Below are 22,125 nucleotides of genomic sequence, written 5' to 3'. Positions count from 1 at the left end.
GTTATACAAATCTATTCTACAAAAACAATGATATAAAGAATTGCACCAACAGAAAAAAATTTGTTATAAAATTTTTTTTTATTTTTTCTAATGTTAAGAAAAATTATATTTAATAAATCGCAATATAATTAAATTAGTAGGGCGTAAAGCTAAATAGAATTATTTTGTAATTAACTAAATGTATAATATATACACATCTAACACTTTGGGATATATTTATTGAAAAAAAATTTTAACTTTTAAATTTTAATAAACTATAAATCGCATAAAACAAACTTACATTAAAGCAAAATATAAAAACTTGGCGTGCCCGGGTCGTTTTAAAATACATTATCCTAGATTTATTTATGTTGTACAATATCTCATATTATGTGAAAATTACTTGCATCATTCATATAATAAAAGTATTATATTAATATAGGGGAAAGTTGAGTAAAACTGGGTATCTTTGTTTTTTCGTAATAAATGCTGGTATCTATGGCTAACCTGTGTTATTAGTTGTAGATTGGCGCCATCATTATTTTAAAACAAACCGTGCCTTTGTGCACACGATATTTCCCCACACAGAGCTACATATCTAATCGATATCTACTGGATATCGACATATCCATATAATGTCCATATCTACTATGGGTAATCAATAGATATCTATTAGATATCAAAAATATCTATATCTCCCGTATAACCAGCTGGGATATCTAGTGGATATCCACATATTATCCACACATCCATGTTAACTAAAAATTTATTAAAAAATATCCAGTAGATATCCATTAGATATCATATAATGTCTACATTCACGTCCACTAAATATCTAACAAAGATATCTAGTAGATATCCACTTATTATCTACATATCCATGTCCACTAAAAATCTAACAAGGATATTTAGTGGATATCCGATTATTGTTCACATATCCACGTCCACTGAATATCTGACAAGAATATCTAGTGGATATCCACATATTCTCCACATATCCATGTTCACTAAAAATCTAACAAGGATATCTAGTGAATATCCGATTATTGTCCACATATCCACGTCCACTGAATATCTGACAAGGATATTTAGTGGATATCCGATTATTGTCCACATATCCACGTCCACTGAATATCTGACAAGGATATTTAGTGGATATCCGATTATTGTCCACATATCCACGTCCACTGAATATCTGACAAGGATATTCATTAGATATTTACATGTTATCTACATAATATCCATGTCCACCAAATAGCTACGAAAGATATTTATTAGAGATCCACGTGTTATCTACATATTCATTTCTTATTCGTAAAAATGTTTGCCAGAAATATTTAATAAGCATATATCCATCATTAATTAGAAATTAAAATCTAAATAGTTATATTTGAATTTTTTTTATATACGTATAGTTAATATTATTATTAACTATTCGATATTTTACATTTCGTATTATGTGCGTAATACGCATACGTTTATCTTCTTGGTGCCTATATTATAATTATGGTTCTTTATTGGGTGAGTTTATACTCACGAGGTGAAAATTAAAAAGTGAACGATTTACTAATAGATTATCTACGATTTCATTCGTCGAAATCTAGTGAATCTCTCACTTTCGTAATTTTCATCTTGCGAGCAAACTCACCCAAAGAACCGTAGCACTCTTATTTGTATTTAGGCGCATAAATGCAATATACATGTGTGTACATATATATTCCTGAACATGAAAATCCCGATGGTTGTGCGCGCCGCGGCTACTTTGTCATTAATTGGCCACTTTCCAATTCATGGCGCCCTTAACTGCGCGGTGTTGTTCTGCGCATATGATCTGCCACGCAATTAGCTAATCGGTGAGCTGCTGAGTCAAGCATCCGGTATCCGGTAAAGAATGAGGAAGCACGTAGCACGAGGCCATTGTTACGTGATTGTTACGCGAGACGTATGTATACCGTGTGTGAATCAAGATAAATCCATGAAAATCCAACACATTATTTGTATATTGTGCATCGGTTTGGGTGTCCTTTTGTGCACGAATTTGTTCTGTAAGTATATTTTCTTTTCCTTTTGATTATTCTGTATAAAGATATACTCAAAAATTATTTTGCGTTTTGTGACCACGTTGGCTAATCGTGATACGTAATACACGTAATAATGTGCGTAATAATATATTTCATATATTTATTTTAGCAGTAGCAAATACATATATCTAAATTAATTTGATATAACTAAATTATTTTGTTGCAGTGCAATTTCAACAGTCGGAAAGACCGAGTCTTACATTATATTATGGCATCGGCATTTGCCGGTATATAGTTTCAACCTTCCAAAAAAGATCTCGAACTAGTGCTTCTAATAGATCTTCGTTTCAAAGAATTTGGCATCGGAATTTGTCAGGTATGTTTCTGATAAGTTATTTTTAGTATAATTAAATATTTTTTTGCAATCTTGCTTTTTTAATTATAAAAGTTTTGCTTTATATGTTTGCCTTTGTTTTATCTTTATCTATAACTAAGGACGATAATAATTTCATATATATATATATATTATAATAAATTCATATATTCTTGATTTGCGATACTTCTCATTCAAAATTTTTGTCAGTCACATTAGCTGTTTTCGTGTCATATTAGCTATTATTGCTTTAGATTGAATAAATACTATATTATAGTGTTGAATATATTTTCAGAGTTACATATATATCTAAATAAATTTGAATATTCTGTTGCAGTGCAATTTCAACAGTCGGAAAGACTACCGTGTCTTACATTTTATTCTGGCATTGGTATTTGCAATACAGTTTTAACCCTTCAACAAAGATCTCAACGTTGTGCGTTTCAAAGAGTTGGACATCAGGATTTGTCAGGTATATATGTTTTTCATGTCATATGAATTAATTTATAAATTATTGTATTGCGTTTTTCTGATTTTTGTCTTGATTGTATATTTTATTCCTCATATATATTTGATACTTAATACGAGGGATGAACTGTTAAAAAATGTACAATGATTATCATTTTTGGCAAGACAACACATTCTGTTACTACATTCTGTTACTAACATTGCCATTGTATTTATTCCATTAGTGATGATGATGAGAATTTATTACTAATATTCTTCTTTTATTGTTTGTAGTATTGCTGTTATTGCTGCAATATTAAGTATTTCTAGGATATTACTTCTTTACTTATATTGCTAGTACTATCTCAGTATATTTCTCTTAAACATTTTTTACAATTTTATTTATTTTATTCATTTAAGCACCCCAGCAATAGTAATTTATTAAAATTAACTATTATGAAAGTTAGAAGATGTTATAACAGGGTGTATAGTCTCGGGAAAAAACCTGGCAACTTCTGGAACTTTGTTCAATCTTGAAAAATCAGGGAATGGAATTTGATTGGAATTCAGGGAATTTTAAAAAAAATCTTTTTGGTAATTTTATTCTTATTTAGCAGAAAGCTTAAGAAAGGCTTAATTTTAAGAAACATATGTCTAACATATCTTGGCAATATTGAAGTTTTTATTAAAGTTTTTTGTGATTTTTTTTTATTGACAATATTTTTCGTACTAATATTTTATATAAATTATAAATTTCATGGAAATTTGTTCAATTTTTCAATAGATTATATTTAAATAAATTAATCTGCTTATTTATTTAATAAATAATTAGATAAATAATAATTTAATAAATTTATTTAAATAAATTAGTATTTTTTGAGACGTTTATAATAAATTATTTTTTGTTTTATGTTTTTATTTTTATCAAGAAATTCTCAGGGAATTTTTTTACAAAATTTAAATAGACACCCTGTATAAACATTATTTGTCAGAATATGTTTTCACATGGTTAACTTTTACATAATCAAAATTCAAATTCATCAGTTCCTCGTAGTTTTTCAATTACAGTTAATGAATTATTTGCATTTAATTCTAATATGCATGTCAGCATTAAAAATTAAAATTTTTTTTATTAATGCTGTTATATTCTTTTGACGATTTTCTCCCTTAAGAGGATCCAACAGTGACGAGCGAACTCCAACCGGTTAGCGCCCTCATCTAAGCGTAACTAAAATTATCGATAATACCGACCGAAATTATCGATAATATCAATAATTTTAGTTCCGCTGTTACCGATAATATTTCTGCATGTTTTATGCATATTTGAAAGAGAATTGTGTTCAATATGATGAAATCGGACAACATCGTGTATTTCTACTGCTCTATTGCCTCGCACGCATATCTAAGCGTATCTAAGCGTATAGATAACAGTATAACATAGACACGTGTCTGCCTTTATTGCATATTTGAACACAATTGCACACATTACTTACATGGACTTATATATATATATATATGTGCGTGTGTGTGTGCCTTTCCATATATCTTTCCAAGAGGAATAATATTTGGCCATGTATCTGTGTGTGTGTGTGTGCATGTATTGTTTTATATATATATATATATATATATATATACATACATACATACATACATACAATGGCACAATACATATATATGTATTATAATATATAATAACGGTTATATTGCTAATCTTACATAACTATTAAATCGCATCCGATTCAAAATATTGTAAAGCAACCAGCACACGTAAATCGCCTCTGGAATACTTTCTACAATAACCAGCACACGTAAATTGCCTCTGGAATACTTTTTACAATAACCAGTACACGTAAATCGTCTCTGGGATATTTTTTACAATAACCAGCACACGTAAATCGCCTCTGGAATATTTTTTACAATAACCAGCACACGTAAAACGTCTCTGGGATATTTTTTTACAACAACCAGCACACGTAAATCGCCTCTGGAACATTTTTTACAATAACCAGCACACGTAAATCGCCTCTGGGATATTTTTTACAATAACCAGCATACGTAAATCGCCTCTGAGATATTTTTTACAATAACTAGCACACGTAAATCGCCTTTGGAATATTTTTTACAATAACCAGCACACGTAAATCGCCTCTGGGATATATTTTTAACCAGATCGCTCATGCAAACCGCATCTGGTATGAAATATTTACAATCAGTTCACGAAAAGATCGCTTCTGGGATCAAATATTTCGGCAATATTTAGAGCGCACATGCAAACCGCATCTGGTATGAAATATTTACAACCAATTCACGAAAAGGTCGCTTCTGGGATCAAATATTTCGGCAATATTTAAAGCGCACATGCAAACCGCATCTGGTATGAAATATTTACAATCAGTTCACGAAAAGATCGCATATAAATAATATATAACACACATTTAGTATGCTTGGATCAGAAAGAGACGGACAGAGAAGAATGGGCAAAGAGAAAGAGGATATGAATGTAAGTGAGCAAATGTCTATACAAGTGCCAAAAGTAAGAAAAAAAAGGAAATAGTTGGATCTTTCTCCGTAGCAATACTTTATGCTCACTAATATTTATCGACTGATGTGAATTATTAATCGATATATCGTTGTACAGCCATTCCCTCGCTTATTCATTTCTATTCTCTCTCTCTCTCTCTCTTTCTTTTTTTTGCCTATGTCTGTCCATTTCTTTATAACAAAAATACTATATGAGAAAAATACTAAATACTATTTGCATCATATACATATAATGTGTATCTTCATGTATTGTAGTAATTCTAAATTCTATTTAAAGATTAATTTTATGTTACAATTTTTTTATACATATGTCTTTATGTTGTTTTCTATTTAGAAATTGCTTTAAAGATATAATCAAAAAATTAAAAAAAAATTGAAATATTACATTTTTATATAATATTACATTATCATACTTATATTTTTGTGTAAACTGCACGGAAAAAAAATTCAATTATATCTAGCGACATATTAGTATATAATATACATTAAAACAATTCCTTCTAGAATTATGGTATATAAATATACTAATCTTTTGACTCTTATTCTTTTTAAAGAAAGTCTGCGGGCAAAGCGAGGCAAGCATTTCTCATTACATTTTCGCCCCATTATATGAACACACTATAACTACACAAACACAACACTCGTTTTTTAAATTCGACGCGTTATAACGCGTTATAACGGTTGAGCACACTTTTGCAGTTATCTCTCGTTACGCGTATGTACACAACACGCGCGACTGAGACTGATCGTGAGACTGAGTACTGTCGCGCACTGATATTATCGCATGTGCCTGGCTATGTGCGTGTAAATAGTACAGTCGCCTTATTCCCCGATACGTACATACATACTTAGATACGTGCATGCTACAAATATCGCGTAATAATAAAAACAAATGCGCATCTTTATAAACGAATATTCTGTAACCGAATAAAAAGTTATTTTCATATTGATTAAAATTAATTCGACATAAAAACATTATTTATTAATATTTTACGACGTGCCATTTTAATCATAATAATGTAATTAATGCATTTAAATTATTTTCGGATATATAAAATGCGAAATACAGACATTTGATTTTCTATAGTAACATGACATATATACAGGGTGTCCGGCGTCAACCGCATCACCGGTCATGTGCAGGTAGAGCAGGTGAAACCGAGGAGAAAAGTCCTGAACCAATTTTTTATATAACACTTAATAAAAGAGTTATTATTGAGTAAAGTCTGGCCAATCAACACCGATCTTTAGCCGGGCGCACGTCGGTGAACCGCGCGCCTGATAGTGTGCGCCGCTGCACACTTCACAGCGCGCGGCTCACTGAAACTTTCATATTGTATTTTATTAGTATAAAAATAATTATAATGGATTAATGAGATTCTTGCGATTAAAATAACACCAAATATGACATAAATCGGATAATTTTAAATGAAATAAGCAATCATAATTTTAATAACATAATTGATTAAAAATTATCCAATTTATGTCATGTTTAGTATTATTTTAATCGCAAGAATCTCATTAATCTATTAGAATTATTTTGATATCGATAAAATACGAAAAACAGAAATTTTACGAACGATATGTAACCCGAGATATTATAGATAAAGAGAGCCTCGCGAACGAGACTTTGGAACTCTTTGATGTTTGTCATCTCGCTTGCTCCTCGTTCTTTATTGTATTCTTTCATCCCCATTATTATATTCTTTTATTTCTTCGACTTTTATTCTTTCTATATTCTCGTCTTCCTACATAATAATACATTAATTTATTCGTCTTTATTTTATACAACGTAAATGAGATATTGTGTATGTCATAAATAGAAAAAGTATTTAATTATGTGTATTTTTGTATGTACATGTGTTGTATTTAACTATAGTTAAATAGAAAAAGAAAATAACTTGTGTATCTCATTTATGATGTATCAAATAAACATAAATAAATAAATTTATTTATTTTCATGTAGGGAGACGAGAATAGAAAAATAAAAATTGAGCAAATAAAAGAATATAATGGGAATAAAAGAATACAATATACAATAATGAACGAGCAGAAAAAGAGAGAGAGAGAGAGAGAGAGAGAGAAGCGCGAGTGAACGCGTAAGTGAATATGCGAGGAGCATGAAGCTAAGCGATACGTAGTACATAGCGAGCGAGCGATTAGAAAGAGACAGAGCGTATGATCGAGAGAAAAAAGATACTGCAATAATGTTAGTGCGTACATGTATATTACTCTACACGCATGAAAGAGACAAAGGTAGTACGATTATGTCTGTCCTTGTCATGTAAGATTGCAGCTCGGTCTATCGCGACATCACGCAACTAATCTACTGCTCTGTTTTACTCTTGAGCCTCTATCTCGCACACACACATATGCACGAAAGTATTGCATCGTAAAATCTTTTTTATAAAGCTTCTAAACTCACTTTTCTAAGTTCACTTATACTCTTTGATGAAATGCCGAGTGCGGAATTTACTGATTAGGCACGTGTAGATTACAAATTTGTTATATTAAGTAAATGTTGACGCAGAAGCCGATAACAAAACTGTAATTTTCTCTTTTTTTTTAACTTTTCATATGAAATGTTAAACTCCGCACTCCGTCATTATGTGTACCTTAATTGTGGAAAAGGATTTGTTGATATCTATAATCAACAAAAAGATTTTGCAAAATAAAGAATATTCGCGTTCTGTCGGTAATATTGGATCCCCTTAATAAAAAAATATGTGCTTTTCAATTTAAAATTTTTTAAGAAAAAATTTAATGTGTTTAATTAAAATAAGAAACGGTAATATTAATTTAGCAACTTTGTTTAAAAAATATAAATAATAGTTTTTTTCCTGAAAGTAAGGAGCATAGTAATTAAATATTTACTGAATACACACTTCTTAAGATAAATCTAAAATTATAGTAGTTTTCTCAAATAACACTACCGTATTAATGTTGATATATTGTAACGTATTGCAATGTGTTTCTAGCATATTGCTAATATTGTTTGTTTTATTCAATTACACAGTGCAGTGGTACAAAAAATTACTTTTTCTTTCTCTCCGAAGTGCGATAGTACGTTTCCTGAATATTTTTTTTGCGCTGAACACGATGTCGTTGTCAGACTTTGTCTAGCACGTCAGGATTTTGAGTAAATTGAAATAAAAGGGGCAAAAAAGGGGCATTTTTGATCATTTGTAATATTTTTTTGCGGTTAAAAGAAACTGATTTCTAAATAAACTCGACGGCATCTGAAAATATAATTCAAGAGCTTTCAAATAAATTTTGGTTCATAATCGTACGATTTGTTTCATCAAGTTATGACTGTTTGAATTTTAGACATTCTGTATAATTTACAAGAAAGGTAAATATTACTTAATTAAAGTTTACCTAAAGTATATACTTGACTTGTTCTTTAAAAATAAATTTATATTACAATTATTTTTTATTTGCTTCTAAGTATATATTTACCTTTCTTGTAAATTATACAGAATGTCTAAAATTCAATTTAGGTATAACTTGATAAAAATAATCTTACGATCATGAACAAAAATTCATTTGAAAGCTCTTGAATTATATTTTTAGCTGCCATTGAGTATATTTAGAAATTAGTTTTCTTTTAGCTGCAATAAAATGTTAAAAATGACTAAAAACCCCATTTTTTGCCCCTTTCATATCAGTTTACTCAAAATCCTGACGTGCTAGGCAAATTCTGACGACGGCATTGTGTTCAGCGCGAAAAAATCCTCAAGAAACGTACTATCACACTTGGAAGAGAATTTTGTGCATCACCGTGTTATTACTGTTTTGCCGCAATATATTTTTAATGAAATATATAATATGGTTGATGCTTAGACTTAATATTACAAAAACTTATTTTATGAATGTTTTTTTTATGAAACTCCAATTTTTGATGTAGTGGTAAAATTTGTTAAGAGTTGTTTAGTGTTTTTAGTTTTTAAATGGTTTATAGTCCTTTATTATTTCTAATTTGAGTGTATTTATATACATTCATTAATACAATCACTTTTACATAAAATGCATGATGTTCTTATCTCATTGTACTTCACTATGTCTGATGTGGTGACAGAAGTGATACGTATTAAATAATCGTTAAATAATCGTATAGCAATTATACATATTACAATTTTGTTGATGTAATATACATTTTCTCTACTTTCTACATTTTAATTGAAAAAGTATACGGTATCTTTTTATTTTATTTTATAATTATTTAAATTTTAATATTAATTTAATATTAATATTTCTGAAATCGTGTTAAAGTCATATTTTTAAGGTTATCAGATTTGTCTAATAAGAGAACAGTCGGAAGTGTCCCTTACCAATTTTGATGCACTTTAAATATGTTGTAGAAAATCCAAAAATATTAGATCCGTATTTTTCTTTAGTTGCGTATCTCAACGTCTAGGGGTTGAAACAACTTCTTGAAAATAACAGATTTTTTTATTTTTAGCAAATATTTTCGAAAATATTAAGTATATGAAAAAATCTTTTGCACAAAAGTTTTATGGTATATTTATTATACTTTTTGTAATGGTGTATTCACAATTTTTCGAAAATGTCAAATTTTATGATTTACCTCTCCCTCCCACCCATATAATTTTTGCAAAATTTAAAAATTGTATAAAAAAAATTGCAGAATATCAAATGCTAAATCCAATCATGTATATTAATATTATGTTTCAACGATTTAATTTTTGTGAAAACGATAATATCATAGTATTATATAGGCGCCGCGCTATAGGTAGGTGTTATGTTATTTCTTTTTAGTTGCCCTGACATGTGTTATATGATATGATCCTATTAAACAAAACTTCACAAAGATAAACAAATATGTCAAGTACATAAAAAATATCTTTCAAAAAAATAATGTACCTCTAACAAATAATATATCTTCTAAAAAATGACAAAATATTTATTTGGAATATAATAGTGTAATTTTATATACCACATACAATACAAAATTAAACATATTTTGAAAATTAGATTTTTCTTAATAAAAATAAAATGCATTTTTATTTTTTGAGAAAATCTATCATACCTAATATTTTTATAAGAAAAATTGATTTCAGACAAATATTCAACACAAATTCTCACAAACTGAATTGTTTCTAGTTGTAAATACTTGACTAATTAATTATTGATTTTGTTATGTCCAGTGGACTTCACGATTCTTTTCTTTCATGTAATATTAAACGTTTACGATCTGGAACTCTTTGCACTAGCCATAACAATAAACCAAAGGAATATCTAGCAGGCGAGACTAATCTTTCAGAACTATAAAATTCTTTTTTCAATGAGACGGATCAATAAATATTCCTGAACTCAAGCCCACGTCAAAATTTGAGAATTTTAAACAAAGATAAGAAACCCTCGAACGCTAGACACCCAGATCATGTGCGCGCGGACAGATGATGAAACATTCAATTCTAAAGCCGCGTGATGGGCTTAAGAGTTTAGAACAAAAGAATAAGGAGAGGAACACGGACGATGGTTTACTGATGAAACCCGAATCCGTAAGCAAAACTCGCGATACTTGACACCGCGTGCTCGCCTGCCAGACCACCGTCTTATGATATCTGTTTGAAATAAATTCCAACAGGAATAATAAATGTCAACTTAGCCGATCCTAACGGACTCTCCAAGAGGCTGGAGTTAATTTCTAAAAACAAAAGCCTACACCAATGGGCGCAACTTCTGGACCTTCTTCTGGAAGGGTAACACCTCCTACTCATGAGAGGGGTAGATAGTAAGGATTTGATTTGTTAAAAAAGAAATTTTGACTGCCTAATGGAAAGGATACGTGGGGAGACGCTAAGATTCGAAGATATGCGAAAGCTCCTCTCAAAAATTCATTCCGTCTTCACTCTTCAAACGATTCACTACATAGCTAGCAATCAGCTCCGAGACTAGATATTCGCGACTCAGAATTGTACAGAGAGCAAGTTTAAATAAAAGTGAAGGACTTAGTGCTAAGTGCCAACAACCGTGGTCATCCAGCAACTCGACAGGGCCGAGTTTCTGAGCCATCACTCCCGAGTCCATTCCGATCTGCAGCAACAGTCGCAGCTAATTAGCTACTACAATTATCAACGCATCTTCAAGTAGTAAGTGGGTTCAACAATTTCAATTTCTATCCTCCCTTTTTTTTATTATTATTATTTTACGTCTCGTATTCTGAAATAATTCTTGGATTAATCAATATCTCGTTTCGATACTTCGTTCTTAGACCTTGATTGTCTCTTGTGTAATTGTCTCTTTCTTAATCCTCATTCTTCCTCCTTCGAAACATTACCTCGAATCTCCCTTTCGACTTCTCCTTAGTCACCACGAGTTACCTGTACTTTCCAGCGCGACTCTCGACTTCTCCTTAGTCACCACGAGTTACCTGTATTTTATAGTGCGACTCTCGACTTCTCCTTAGTCACCACGAGTTACCTGTATTTTATAGTGCGACTCTCGACTTCTCCTTAGTCACCACGAGTTACCTGTATCTTATAGTGCGACTCTCGACTTCCTATCAGTCACCCCGAGTTACCCGTATTTTACATCCCGACTTTCAATTACATTTGTCATCTTCTCTGCTCCCAGTTCGTCCGGAAATTTTCATACAAAGATATAAAAAAAATAAATCTTTACCCGGATCTGAAATCTAGAATTATTCAGTTAATTTAGTTTCCAAGAATTGTTTCACGAATTAAGAATTTCTTTACATTCGATTTTTTTTTATTTATTATTATTACTCATCACGACCCCCTTTTCTTAGTGGAAAGATTAAATCAATCTTCGTGCGCGACCATCAAAGGGTCACGAAACCGTCGGAATTGACAATTGAGAAAGGGATTGGCTCGGGTGGGCGCGGATCCTAATTATACTATAGACTATAAGAAATTTAACTTAGATAAACATTTCTTCGATTTAAGAACGCATCGGTTAATTAATATATATAACAAGCAAAAACGAACACACAAAATACACAACTTACCACCTTCTCTCCCAACTTCCTCTTTTCATTATTCTCCCCCTTCTTATTCCCCCGTCTCTTCCCCCGAGCGTCCCCCATCGCCTACCTTCCCTGAACACCTTCCATGGTTGGAAAATCTTATTCCACCTTCTCCTCTTGAACATCCATCTACCTCCTCCGAATCTCTTCATCTGGAGAATCCTGATCCCCCTTCTCCCTCCGGATATTCCTCCGCTTTCGATGATTTCCAACAATCTCTGAGAAACCCTACTCCCCCTCCCCCTTCTAACTGTTCACCTATCTTTCTTGAACAACATCAACCCTCTAGAATTCCTACTCCCCTCTCCTCCTCACGCCTGGAATCGCCCGACCTCTTAGAAGCGTCGCACGACTTAGACGGAGCCCTCCGGGAGTTCGCGGAAGAGTGTTCCGACCTCAAAGAGGAACCGGAAGATTTCAAATCGGAACCTTCCGATCCCGAAGGAGAATCGGAGTCTCCTTTCGAAGACCGGGATAGGGAAGACTGGTACCGATATCTCCTAAGTCAATTTCCTCCTTACCCTGTGCCTCTTACAGACGAGGATTATCGCGTCAGTCCAGATATAGTGGACCTTGACCAATTCCATCTGATCCTTCGAACCAGTCCACCTGGTTCAATGATCCTATTTTTTGTCCCTGGTTCCCGATTTCCTCTAGCCGTCCCTATCGAGGTCTTCTGGATGAAGTTCCCTTCCCCCTCTACCGTACTAATCCGGGATCTTTAATAGTCATCCCACCTTTTCCCTTACCTTTTAATTTTTCCTTTTCTCTCTATAATTTATAACTATTTGACTTTATATTGTAAATCTCCAACCGGAATTTAAATTCTACTCTCCCCATTTAATTCCGGTTGATCTCCTCCGTATTTATTGTAACACCCGCGAGAACATAATTTTCCTTTACCTACACTCACGCACACGAATACTTACAATTACACATTAGAATTTAAGAAGATGTATTTTACATATAAGTTTTCATAAACCAAACTAAACGTTCTTTATTAATTTTTAATCCTTTTAAAAAATCATTCATTTATTTTTTTTTAATAAATGTAACGTTAAACTTTAAAATTCGAGTAACTTATTAACCCGACCTCCTTCCTATTACCCGAAATCGCACAGGGTCCCATCCTGGATAATAAGGATTCAGTTCCTTTACCGAAAAGGGACCACCGATCGAACGGCCTTTCGATAGAGTAGAGCGACCCTTCCGGTCGTTGACCTATCTAAGGCCCTGTATGGTTCGTTCGACTCGGAAACACCTGTCTCGAAAAAGAAAGAGAGTGTGTTTCGAGGTAAGTAGGTTACGCCCTCCCGCTGACTCTTCCTTCCATTGAGTCTGGACGTAACAATTTCATATTTAGCTTTAATTTTATATTTTTTAAAGATACATAATTTTTTAGAAGAAAGTATTATTTTTTTAGAGGTACATTAATTTTTTAAAGAATATTTTTTATGTACATGGCGAATTTTTTTTTTCATCTTTGTGAGGTTTTATTTTATGGGATTGTCATGTAACATGTTAGCGCAACTGAAAAAAATAACGCAACATCTACCTACAGCACGGTACCTATAGAAACGATATTATCTCGTTTTCACAAAAATTAAATCATGGAAACATACTATTAATTTACATGAATAGATTTGGCATTCAATGCTTTTAAGTTTTTGTTGTAATAAAATTTTTAAATTTTGCAAAAAAAATGAGTGGGGCTAAATTAAAAAGTTTGATATTTTCGAAAAATGTGATTACACCATTGTAAAAAGTATAAAATACCATAAAAGTTTTGCATAAAACATTTTTTTATATATTTATATTTTCGAAGGGTTGTTTCAACCTCTAGATATTGAGATACATAGCTAAAAAAATTATGGGTCTAATATTTTTCGATCCTTTACAACATATCCAAATCGCATCAAAATCAATGAGGGACATTTTGCGACAATTCCCTTGTAAGTATATTAAGATTCTAATCAGGGCTGCTTTTGCGAAAAATCAAACTGATCCAGATTAAAATGACCCTGCGCTGTGATTGGTCAAATCTGAAATTTCATTGAATAAAATTTTAATGAGATTGAATCTTATTTTGATTTTTCGCGAAAGCAGCCCATTTTTTTACTATTTGCGATTAAAATATATTTGTTTTTTATTAATAATTTTACGGTAAAGATTTATCTTTATTGTTTTACAAAGATGTGTGTTATAAGTACACATTATGTTTTGTGTTTAGAACATAAATTGTTTTATTATTTATTATAAAAGTAATATAATTAACTTTAAAAAAATATTTAAATATCTATACACAACAGAAAAAAATAGTTATAATATTTTTGTAGGATATACCAAAATATCAATCTTGCCAAAGCGAAAATTACTGTCAGAGATGTCAAAAAGACATTATCATCGATTAAAATGCAATAATATCACAATTGCCGAAAATATGAATAAATTGTCGACGGATTTTGCTAAGGTACACGATGTACAAAATTCAAGCGATATTATTGAACACGTAATTACTGATGTCAATTACGAGCTTGATCAGGCAACAAATGTTGCACTAAGAAATGAACCACCACGACAATATTGTAATGTTCCTGACAATGAAAATATTGCATATAATCTTGATTATAATAGTAATTTAAATTTGGAGGATTTATGTCCGATTGCATTCACTTTTAAGAGGATGCCGGATTACCGACAGAACGCGAATATTCTTTATTTTGCAAAATCTTTTTGTTGATTATAGATATCAACAAATCCTTTTCCACAATTAAGGTACACATAATAACGGAGTGCGGAGTTTAACATTTCATATGAAAAGTTAAAAAAAATGAGAAAATTACAGTTTTGTTATCGGCTTCTGCGTCAACATTTACTTAATATAACAAATTTGTAATCTACACGTGCCTAATCAGTAAACTCCGCACTCGGCATTTCATCAAAGAGTATAAGTGAACTTAGAGAAGTGAGTTTAGAAGCTTTATAAAAAAGATTTTGCAAAATAAAATTTTCGTGCATATGTGTGTGTGCGAGATGGAGGCTCAAGAGTAAAACAGAGCAGTAGATTAGTTGCGTAATGTCGCGATAGACGGAGCTGCAATCTTATATGACAAGGACAGACATAATCGTACTACCTTTGTCTCTTTCATGCGTGAGAGAGTAATATACATGTACGCACTAACATTATTGCAGTATCTTTTTTCTCTCGATCATACGCTCTGTCTTTTTCTAATCGCTCGCTCGCTATGTACTACGTATCGCTTAGCTTCATGCTCCTCGCATATTCACTTACGCGTTCACTCGCGCCTCTCTCTCTCTCTCTCTCTCTCTCTCTCTCTCTCTCTTTCTTTCTGCTCGTTCATTATTGTATATTGTATTCTTTTATTGCCATTATTATATTCTTTTATTTGCTTAATTTTTATTCTTTCTATTCTCGTGTCCCTACATGAGAATAAATAAATTTATTTATTTATGTTTATTTGATACATCATAAATGAGATACACAAGTTATTTTCTTTTTCTATTTAATTATAGTTAAATACAACACATGTACATACAAAAATGCACATAATTAAATACTTTTTCTATTTATGACATACACAATATCTCATTTATGTTGTATAAAATAAAGACGAATAAATTAATGTATTATTATGTAGGAAGACGAGAATGTAGAAAGAATAAAAGTCGAAGAAATAAAAGAATATAATAATGGGGATAAAAGAATACAATAAAGAACGAGGAGCAAGCGAGATGACAAACATCAAACAGTTCCGAAGTCTCGTTCGCGAGGCTCTCTTTATCTATAATATCTCGGGTTACATATCGTTCGTAAAATTTCTGTTTTTCGTATTTTATCGATATCAAAATAATTTTAATAGATTAATGAGATTCTTGCGATTAAAATAATACTAAACATGACATAAATCAGATAATTTTTAATCAGTTATGTTATTAAAATTATGATTACTTATTTCATTTAAAATAATCGGATTTATATCGTATTTGGTGTCATTTTAATTGCAAAAATGTAATTAATCCATTACAATTATTTTCAGATATATAAAATGCGAAATACGAAAGTTTTATTTTCTATAGTAAGATAACATATATACCTGAAAGATTACAGATAAAAGGAGTCACGCGAGCGAGGCTTCGGAACTCTTTCATATTTGTCATCTCAATTACTCCTTCATTCTTTCTCGCTCTCGCTTTTGTCGACTCTTCAGCATCGGGGATCTTTCCTTATCTATAAAATATAAACATCTTCTATATAAAAAGTGAAACTTGTATTTTCCATTTCATCTGTATAAAAATAATTATAATGGATTAATGAGATTCTTGCGATTAAAATGACACGAAACATGACATAAATCGGATTATTTTTAATCAATTATGTTATTAAAATTATGATTACTTATTTCATTTAAAATTATCCGATTTATGTCATATTTGGTGTTATTTTAATCGCAAAAATCTCATTAATCCATTATATTTATTTTTATACTAATAAAATACAATATGAAAGTTTCAGTTTTTATTTTATAAGATGTTTATATAAGGAAAGATCCCCGCGCGATGCTGGAGAGTCGACAAAAGCAATAGCGAGAAAGAATGAAGGAGCATGCGAGACGACAAATATCGAAGAGTTCCGAAGTCTCGCTTGTGAGGCTCCCTTTATCTACAATCTTTCACGTTAGATTAATATATATAAATTATTATAAAATTTATATATATATATACAGGGTGTCCGGCGTCAATCGCATCACCGGTCGTGTGCAGGTAGAGCAGATGAAATCGAGAAGAAAAGTCCTTTACCTTTTTTTTCTATAACACTTAATAAAAGAGTTATTATTGAGTAAAGTCTGGCCAATCAGCGCCGACCTTTAGCCGGGCGCACGTCAGTGAACCGCGCGCTGTGAAGTGTGCAGCGGCGTACACTATCAAGCGCGCGGTTCACCGACATGCGCCCGGCTAAAGATCGGCGCTGATTGGCCAGACTTTACTCAATAATAACTCTTTTATTAAGTATTATATAAAAAATTGGTACAGGACTTTTCTTCTCGGTTTCACCTGCTCTACCTGCACATGACCGGTAGTGCGGTTGACGCCGGACACCCTGTATATATATATGTCATGTTACTATAGAAAATCAAATATCTGTATTTCGCATTTTATATATCCGAAAATAATTTAAATGCATTAATTACATTATTGTGATTAAAATGACATGTCGTAAAATATTAATAAATAATGTTTTTATGTATCGAATTAATTTTAATCAATATGAAAATAACTTTTTATTCGGTTACAGAATATTCGTTTATAAAGATGCGCATTTGTTTTTATTATTACGCGATATTTGTAGCATGCATGTATCTAAGTATGTATGTACGTATCGGGGAATAAGGCGACTGTACTATTCACACGCACACAGCCAGGCACATGCGATAATATCAGTGCACGGCAGTACTCAGTCTCAGTCTCAGTCTCAGTCGCGCGTGTTGTGTACATACGCGTAACGAGAGATAACCGCAAAAGTGTGCTCAACCGTTATAACGCGTTATAACGCGTCGAATTTAAAAAACGAGTGTTGTGTTTGTGTAGTCATAGTGTGTTCATATAATAGGGCGAAAATATAATGAGAAACGCTTGCCTCGCTTTGCCCGCAGACTTTCTTTAAAAAGAATAAGGGTCAAAAGGTTAGTATATTTATATACCATAATTCTAGAAGGAATTGTTTTAATGTATAGTATATACTAATATGTCGCTAGATATAATTGAATTTTTTTTCCGTGCAGTTTACACAAAAATATAAGTATGATAATGTAATATTATATAAAAATGTAATATTTCAAGTTTTTTTTTTATTTTTTGATTATATCTTTAAACCAATTCCTAAATAGAAAACAACATAAAGACCTTTGTATAAAAAAATTGTAACATAAAATTAATCTTTAAATAGAATTTAGAATTACTACAATACATGAACATACACATTATATGTATATGATGCACATAGTATTTAGTACTCATATAGTATTTTTGTTATAAAGAAATAGACAGACATGGGCAAAAAAAAAAAGAGAGAGAGAGAGAGAGAATAGGAATGAGTAAGCGAGAGAATGGCTGTACAACGATATATCGATTAATAATTCACATCAGTCGCTAAATATTAGTGAGCATAAAGTATTGCTACGGAGAAAGATCCAACTATTTCCTTTTTTTTCTTACTTTTGGCACTTGTATGGACACTTGCTCACTTACACTATATCCTCTTTCTCTTTGCCCATTCTTCTCTGTCCGTCTCTTTCTGATGCGAGCATACTATGTGTGTTATATATTATCTATATGCGATCTTTTCGTGAACTGGTTGTAAATATTTCATACCAGATGCGGTTTGCATGTGCGCTCTAAATATTGCCGAAATATTTGATCCCAGAAGCGATCTTTTCGTGAACTGGTTGTAAATATTTCATACCAGATGCGGTTTGCATGTGCGCTCTAAATATTGCCGAAATATTTGATCCCAGAAGCGATCTTTTCGTGAACTGGTTGTAAATATTTCATACCAGATGCGGTTTGCATGAGCGATCTGGTTAAAAATATATCCCAGAGGCGATTTACGTGTGCTGGTTATTGTAAAAAATATTCCAAAGGCGATTTACGTGTGCTAGTTATTGTAAAAAATATCTCAGAGGCGATTTACGTATGCTGGTTATTGTAAAAAATATCCCAGAGGCGATTTACGTGTGCTGGTTATTGTAAAAAATGTTCCAGAGGCGATTTACGTGTGCTGGTTGTTGTAAAAAAATATCCCAGAGACGTTTTACGTGTGCTGGTTATTGTAAAAAATATTCCAGAGGCGATTTACGTGTGCTGGTTATTGTAAAAAATATCCCAGAGACGATTTACGTGTACTGGTTATTGTAAAAAGTATTCCAGAGGCAATTTACGTGTGCTGGTTATTGTAGAAAGTATTCCAGAGGCGATTTACGTGTGCTGGTTGCTTTACAATATTTTGAATCGGATGCGATTTAATAGTTATATAAGATTAGCAATATAACCGTTATTATATATTATAATACATATATATGTATTGTGCCATTGTATGTATGTATGTATGTATATATATATATATATATATATATATATATATATATATATATAAAACAATACATGCACACACACACACACAGATACATGGCCAAATATTATTCCTCTTGGAAAGATATATGGAAAGGCACACACACACGCACATATATATATATATATAAGTCCATGTAAGTAATGTGTGCAATTGTGTTCAAATATGCAATAAAGGCAGACACGTGTCTATGTTATACTGTTATCTATACGCTTAGATACGCTTAAATATGCGTGCGAGGCAATAGAGCAGTAGAAATACACGATGTTGTCCGATTTCATCATATTGAACACAATTCTCTTTCAAATATGCATAAAACATGCAGAAATATTATCGGTAACAGCGGAACTAAAATTATTGATATTATCGATAATTTCGGTCGGTATTATCGATAATTTTAGTTACGCTTAGATGAGGGCGCTAACCCGTCGGAGTTCGGCCGTCGCTCCGGCATCCTCTTAATAACAAGAAAAATGCTGACTACAAGTTCGTCCACAGCTGCAACAATTAGGCAAGATTTAACAAACTGGGCAGTACAATTTCAAATATCACATACAGCAGTTACTGCATTATTGTCAATTTTAAGAAACCATGGCTTTGATAACTTGCCAAAAAACTGTAAAACAATGCTGAAAACACCATAATATACTAATGTACGGAGAGTTACACCAGGTGAATACTTTCATAATGGATGGCTTAAGATCAGGAATAATGCAGTTTCTACAAGAAGTCAAGATGACATTGATTCAGTTTCAGTGCAAATCGGTATAGATGGATTGCCAATTTCAAAATCCTCTACTAATCAATTGTGACCTATTTTAGGCTCGGTGAGAGCCAACCTTTCTGATATTTTTATCATAGGTTGTTATTATGGTTCCAAGAAACTGTATGATTGTAATGAATTTTTGCGTGATTTTGTGGATGAAGCAAAAATTCTAGCTGAAAGACTTGAGTATAAAGGAAAATCTATACGTGTATCCATAGATTCATTAATTGCTGATGCACCCGCAAAATCTTTTGTAACTGCCACAAAAGGACATACCGGTTACTTTAGTTGTCCAAAATGTACAACTGAAGGTGAATATATTAGTGGGAGAATGTGTTTCCCAGATATAAATTGTACTAGTCGGACAAATGAAAGTTTCCTTATACAAAGACAGATAGAACATCACACTGGATCGAATATTTTATCAGATATACCGAATTTTTGAATGATAAGTCACATCCCATTGGATTATATGCACTTGGTTTGCATTGGTGTGGTCAAGAAAATTTTGAATTTTTGGTTATCCGGACCATTAAATGTTCGACTGCCGGCACAATCGATAAGCAGTATTTCCAGATTGTCTATTGAAATGCGATCATCGATACCCGTAGAATTTGCCCGTAGACCACGGGAATTAAATTTTTTGAGCTTATAGAAAGCCACAGAATTCAGACTTTTTCTTTGATATACTGGTCCCATTGTTTTGAAAAATTATGTGAAAAAAGATGTCTACAATAATTTTTTAACATTACACGTAGCCATTCGGCTATTGTGTTCTCCAGATCTTTTACATATTACTTATGCGGAGTCTTTACTACAACACTTTGTGCAGTCATTTATAATCTTATATGAATCACATTATGCATCTTACAATATACATGCACTTATTCATTTGGCAGAAGATGTTAAAAAATTTGGACCCCTGGATACATTCAGCGCTTTTCGATATGAAAATTATTTAGAAAAAATAAAACAATATCTTAGAAAAGCTGAACGTCCTTTACAACAAATTCACAATCGTTTGACAGAATTGGAACATTGCTTATCGTTTGAAAAAAAAAAAACAGAAAAATGGGTGTACATGGAATACACAATGCGGGCCCAGTGTTGCCTGGAATGAATGGTCCTCAATATTCAACATTTTCAAAAGCAGATTTTACCCTATCTATTCATAATCCAAATAACTGCTGTGGTTTAAACGATGATTCGATTGTTATCATAGAAAATATTGTCAGTAATGCTGCTAATGATCTTTTCATTATTGGTCGAAAATTTATCAATTTAAGTGATTTATACATATACCGAACCATGTAATTCCTCCTTGTTAGGAATATATAAATCGACAGGATATGAACATTTATCGGCCCTATTCTTTTTTCGTTGATATGTATATTGTATATGTGGGTAAATTAATTTGAATAAGAGATCTTTCTCTTTAGGTTTTACTGTAGGTTATTACCCAACTATATCCTACTTGTAGGTGGATGAATAAACGAGTCGGTTATTTTTAAAACATATTAACACATTACATCAAAAACGGAGATTGCGGTTAAACGCAAATGATTTATTAAACAAGAATTTTCGCTTGCCCCCGCGTCTTTTTGTTTGTGTTGCGACGTCTATATAAAATCTGAACGGGCTAGTTTGTGTAGAAAGGTTCTCTTTCTCAGGCGTCCTTTTTAGTGAAGAAATTAATGGTGGAGGGTACCACGGAATTGGAGGCGTGATGCACTGCGGTCGCTCGATGTCCGGGGTTATTGGTCGATCCTTCCTCTCTTTTGGACAGGAACTCACGGTGCTGGATTTAGGCGAGCTAGCGCCGAAGAGTACCTGTAGCCG

General features: G+C 32.0%; 1 protein-coding gene across 1 annotated transcript; it reads left to right on the top strand.

Moving 5' to 3' along the window:
* Positions 1–1,871: 1,871 nt before the first annotated feature.
* LOC138939479 (uncharacterized) lies at positions 1,872–20,205 on the top strand. Its single transcript, XM_070307310.1, has 4 exons — positions 1,872–2,024; positions 2,227–2,376; positions 2,711–2,845; positions 20,019–20,205. The coding sequence occupies exons 1-4, from the start codon at positions 1,955–1,957 to the stop codon at positions 20,162–20,164; spliced, it is 501 nt and encodes a 166-aa protein (XP_070163411.1). The 5' UTR covers positions 1,872–1,954; the 3' UTR covers positions 20,165–20,205.
* Positions 20,206–22,125: the final 1,920 nt, after the last annotated feature.

This window comes from Polyergus mexicanus, unplaced genomic scaffold (assembly GCF_030449975.1).
Source record: "Polyergus mexicanus isolate NDT 795.1 unplaced genomic scaffold, iyPolMexi1.0 SCAF_14, whole genome shotgun sequence".
Taxonomy (NCBI): Eukaryota; Metazoa; Arthropoda; class Insecta; order Hymenoptera; family Formicidae; genus Polyergus; species Polyergus mexicanus.
The sequence above is the reverse complement of the archived record's forward strand: the minus strand, read 5'-3'. Positions and strand labels throughout refer to the sequence as shown.

Coding starts and splice junctions, on each gene's coding strand:
- LOC138939479 (XM_070307310.1), top strand. CDS start 1,955: ATGAAAATCCAACACATTATTTGTATATTGTGCATCGGTTTGGGTGTC. Junction 2,025..2,226: donor TTTGTGCACGAATTTGTTCT/GTAAGTATATTT, acceptor ATTTTGTTGCAG/TGCAATTTCAACAGTCGGAA. Junction 2,377..2,710: donor TTGGCATCGGAATTTGTCAG/GTATGTTTCTGA, acceptor ATTCTGTTGCAG/TGCAATTTCAACAGTCGGAA.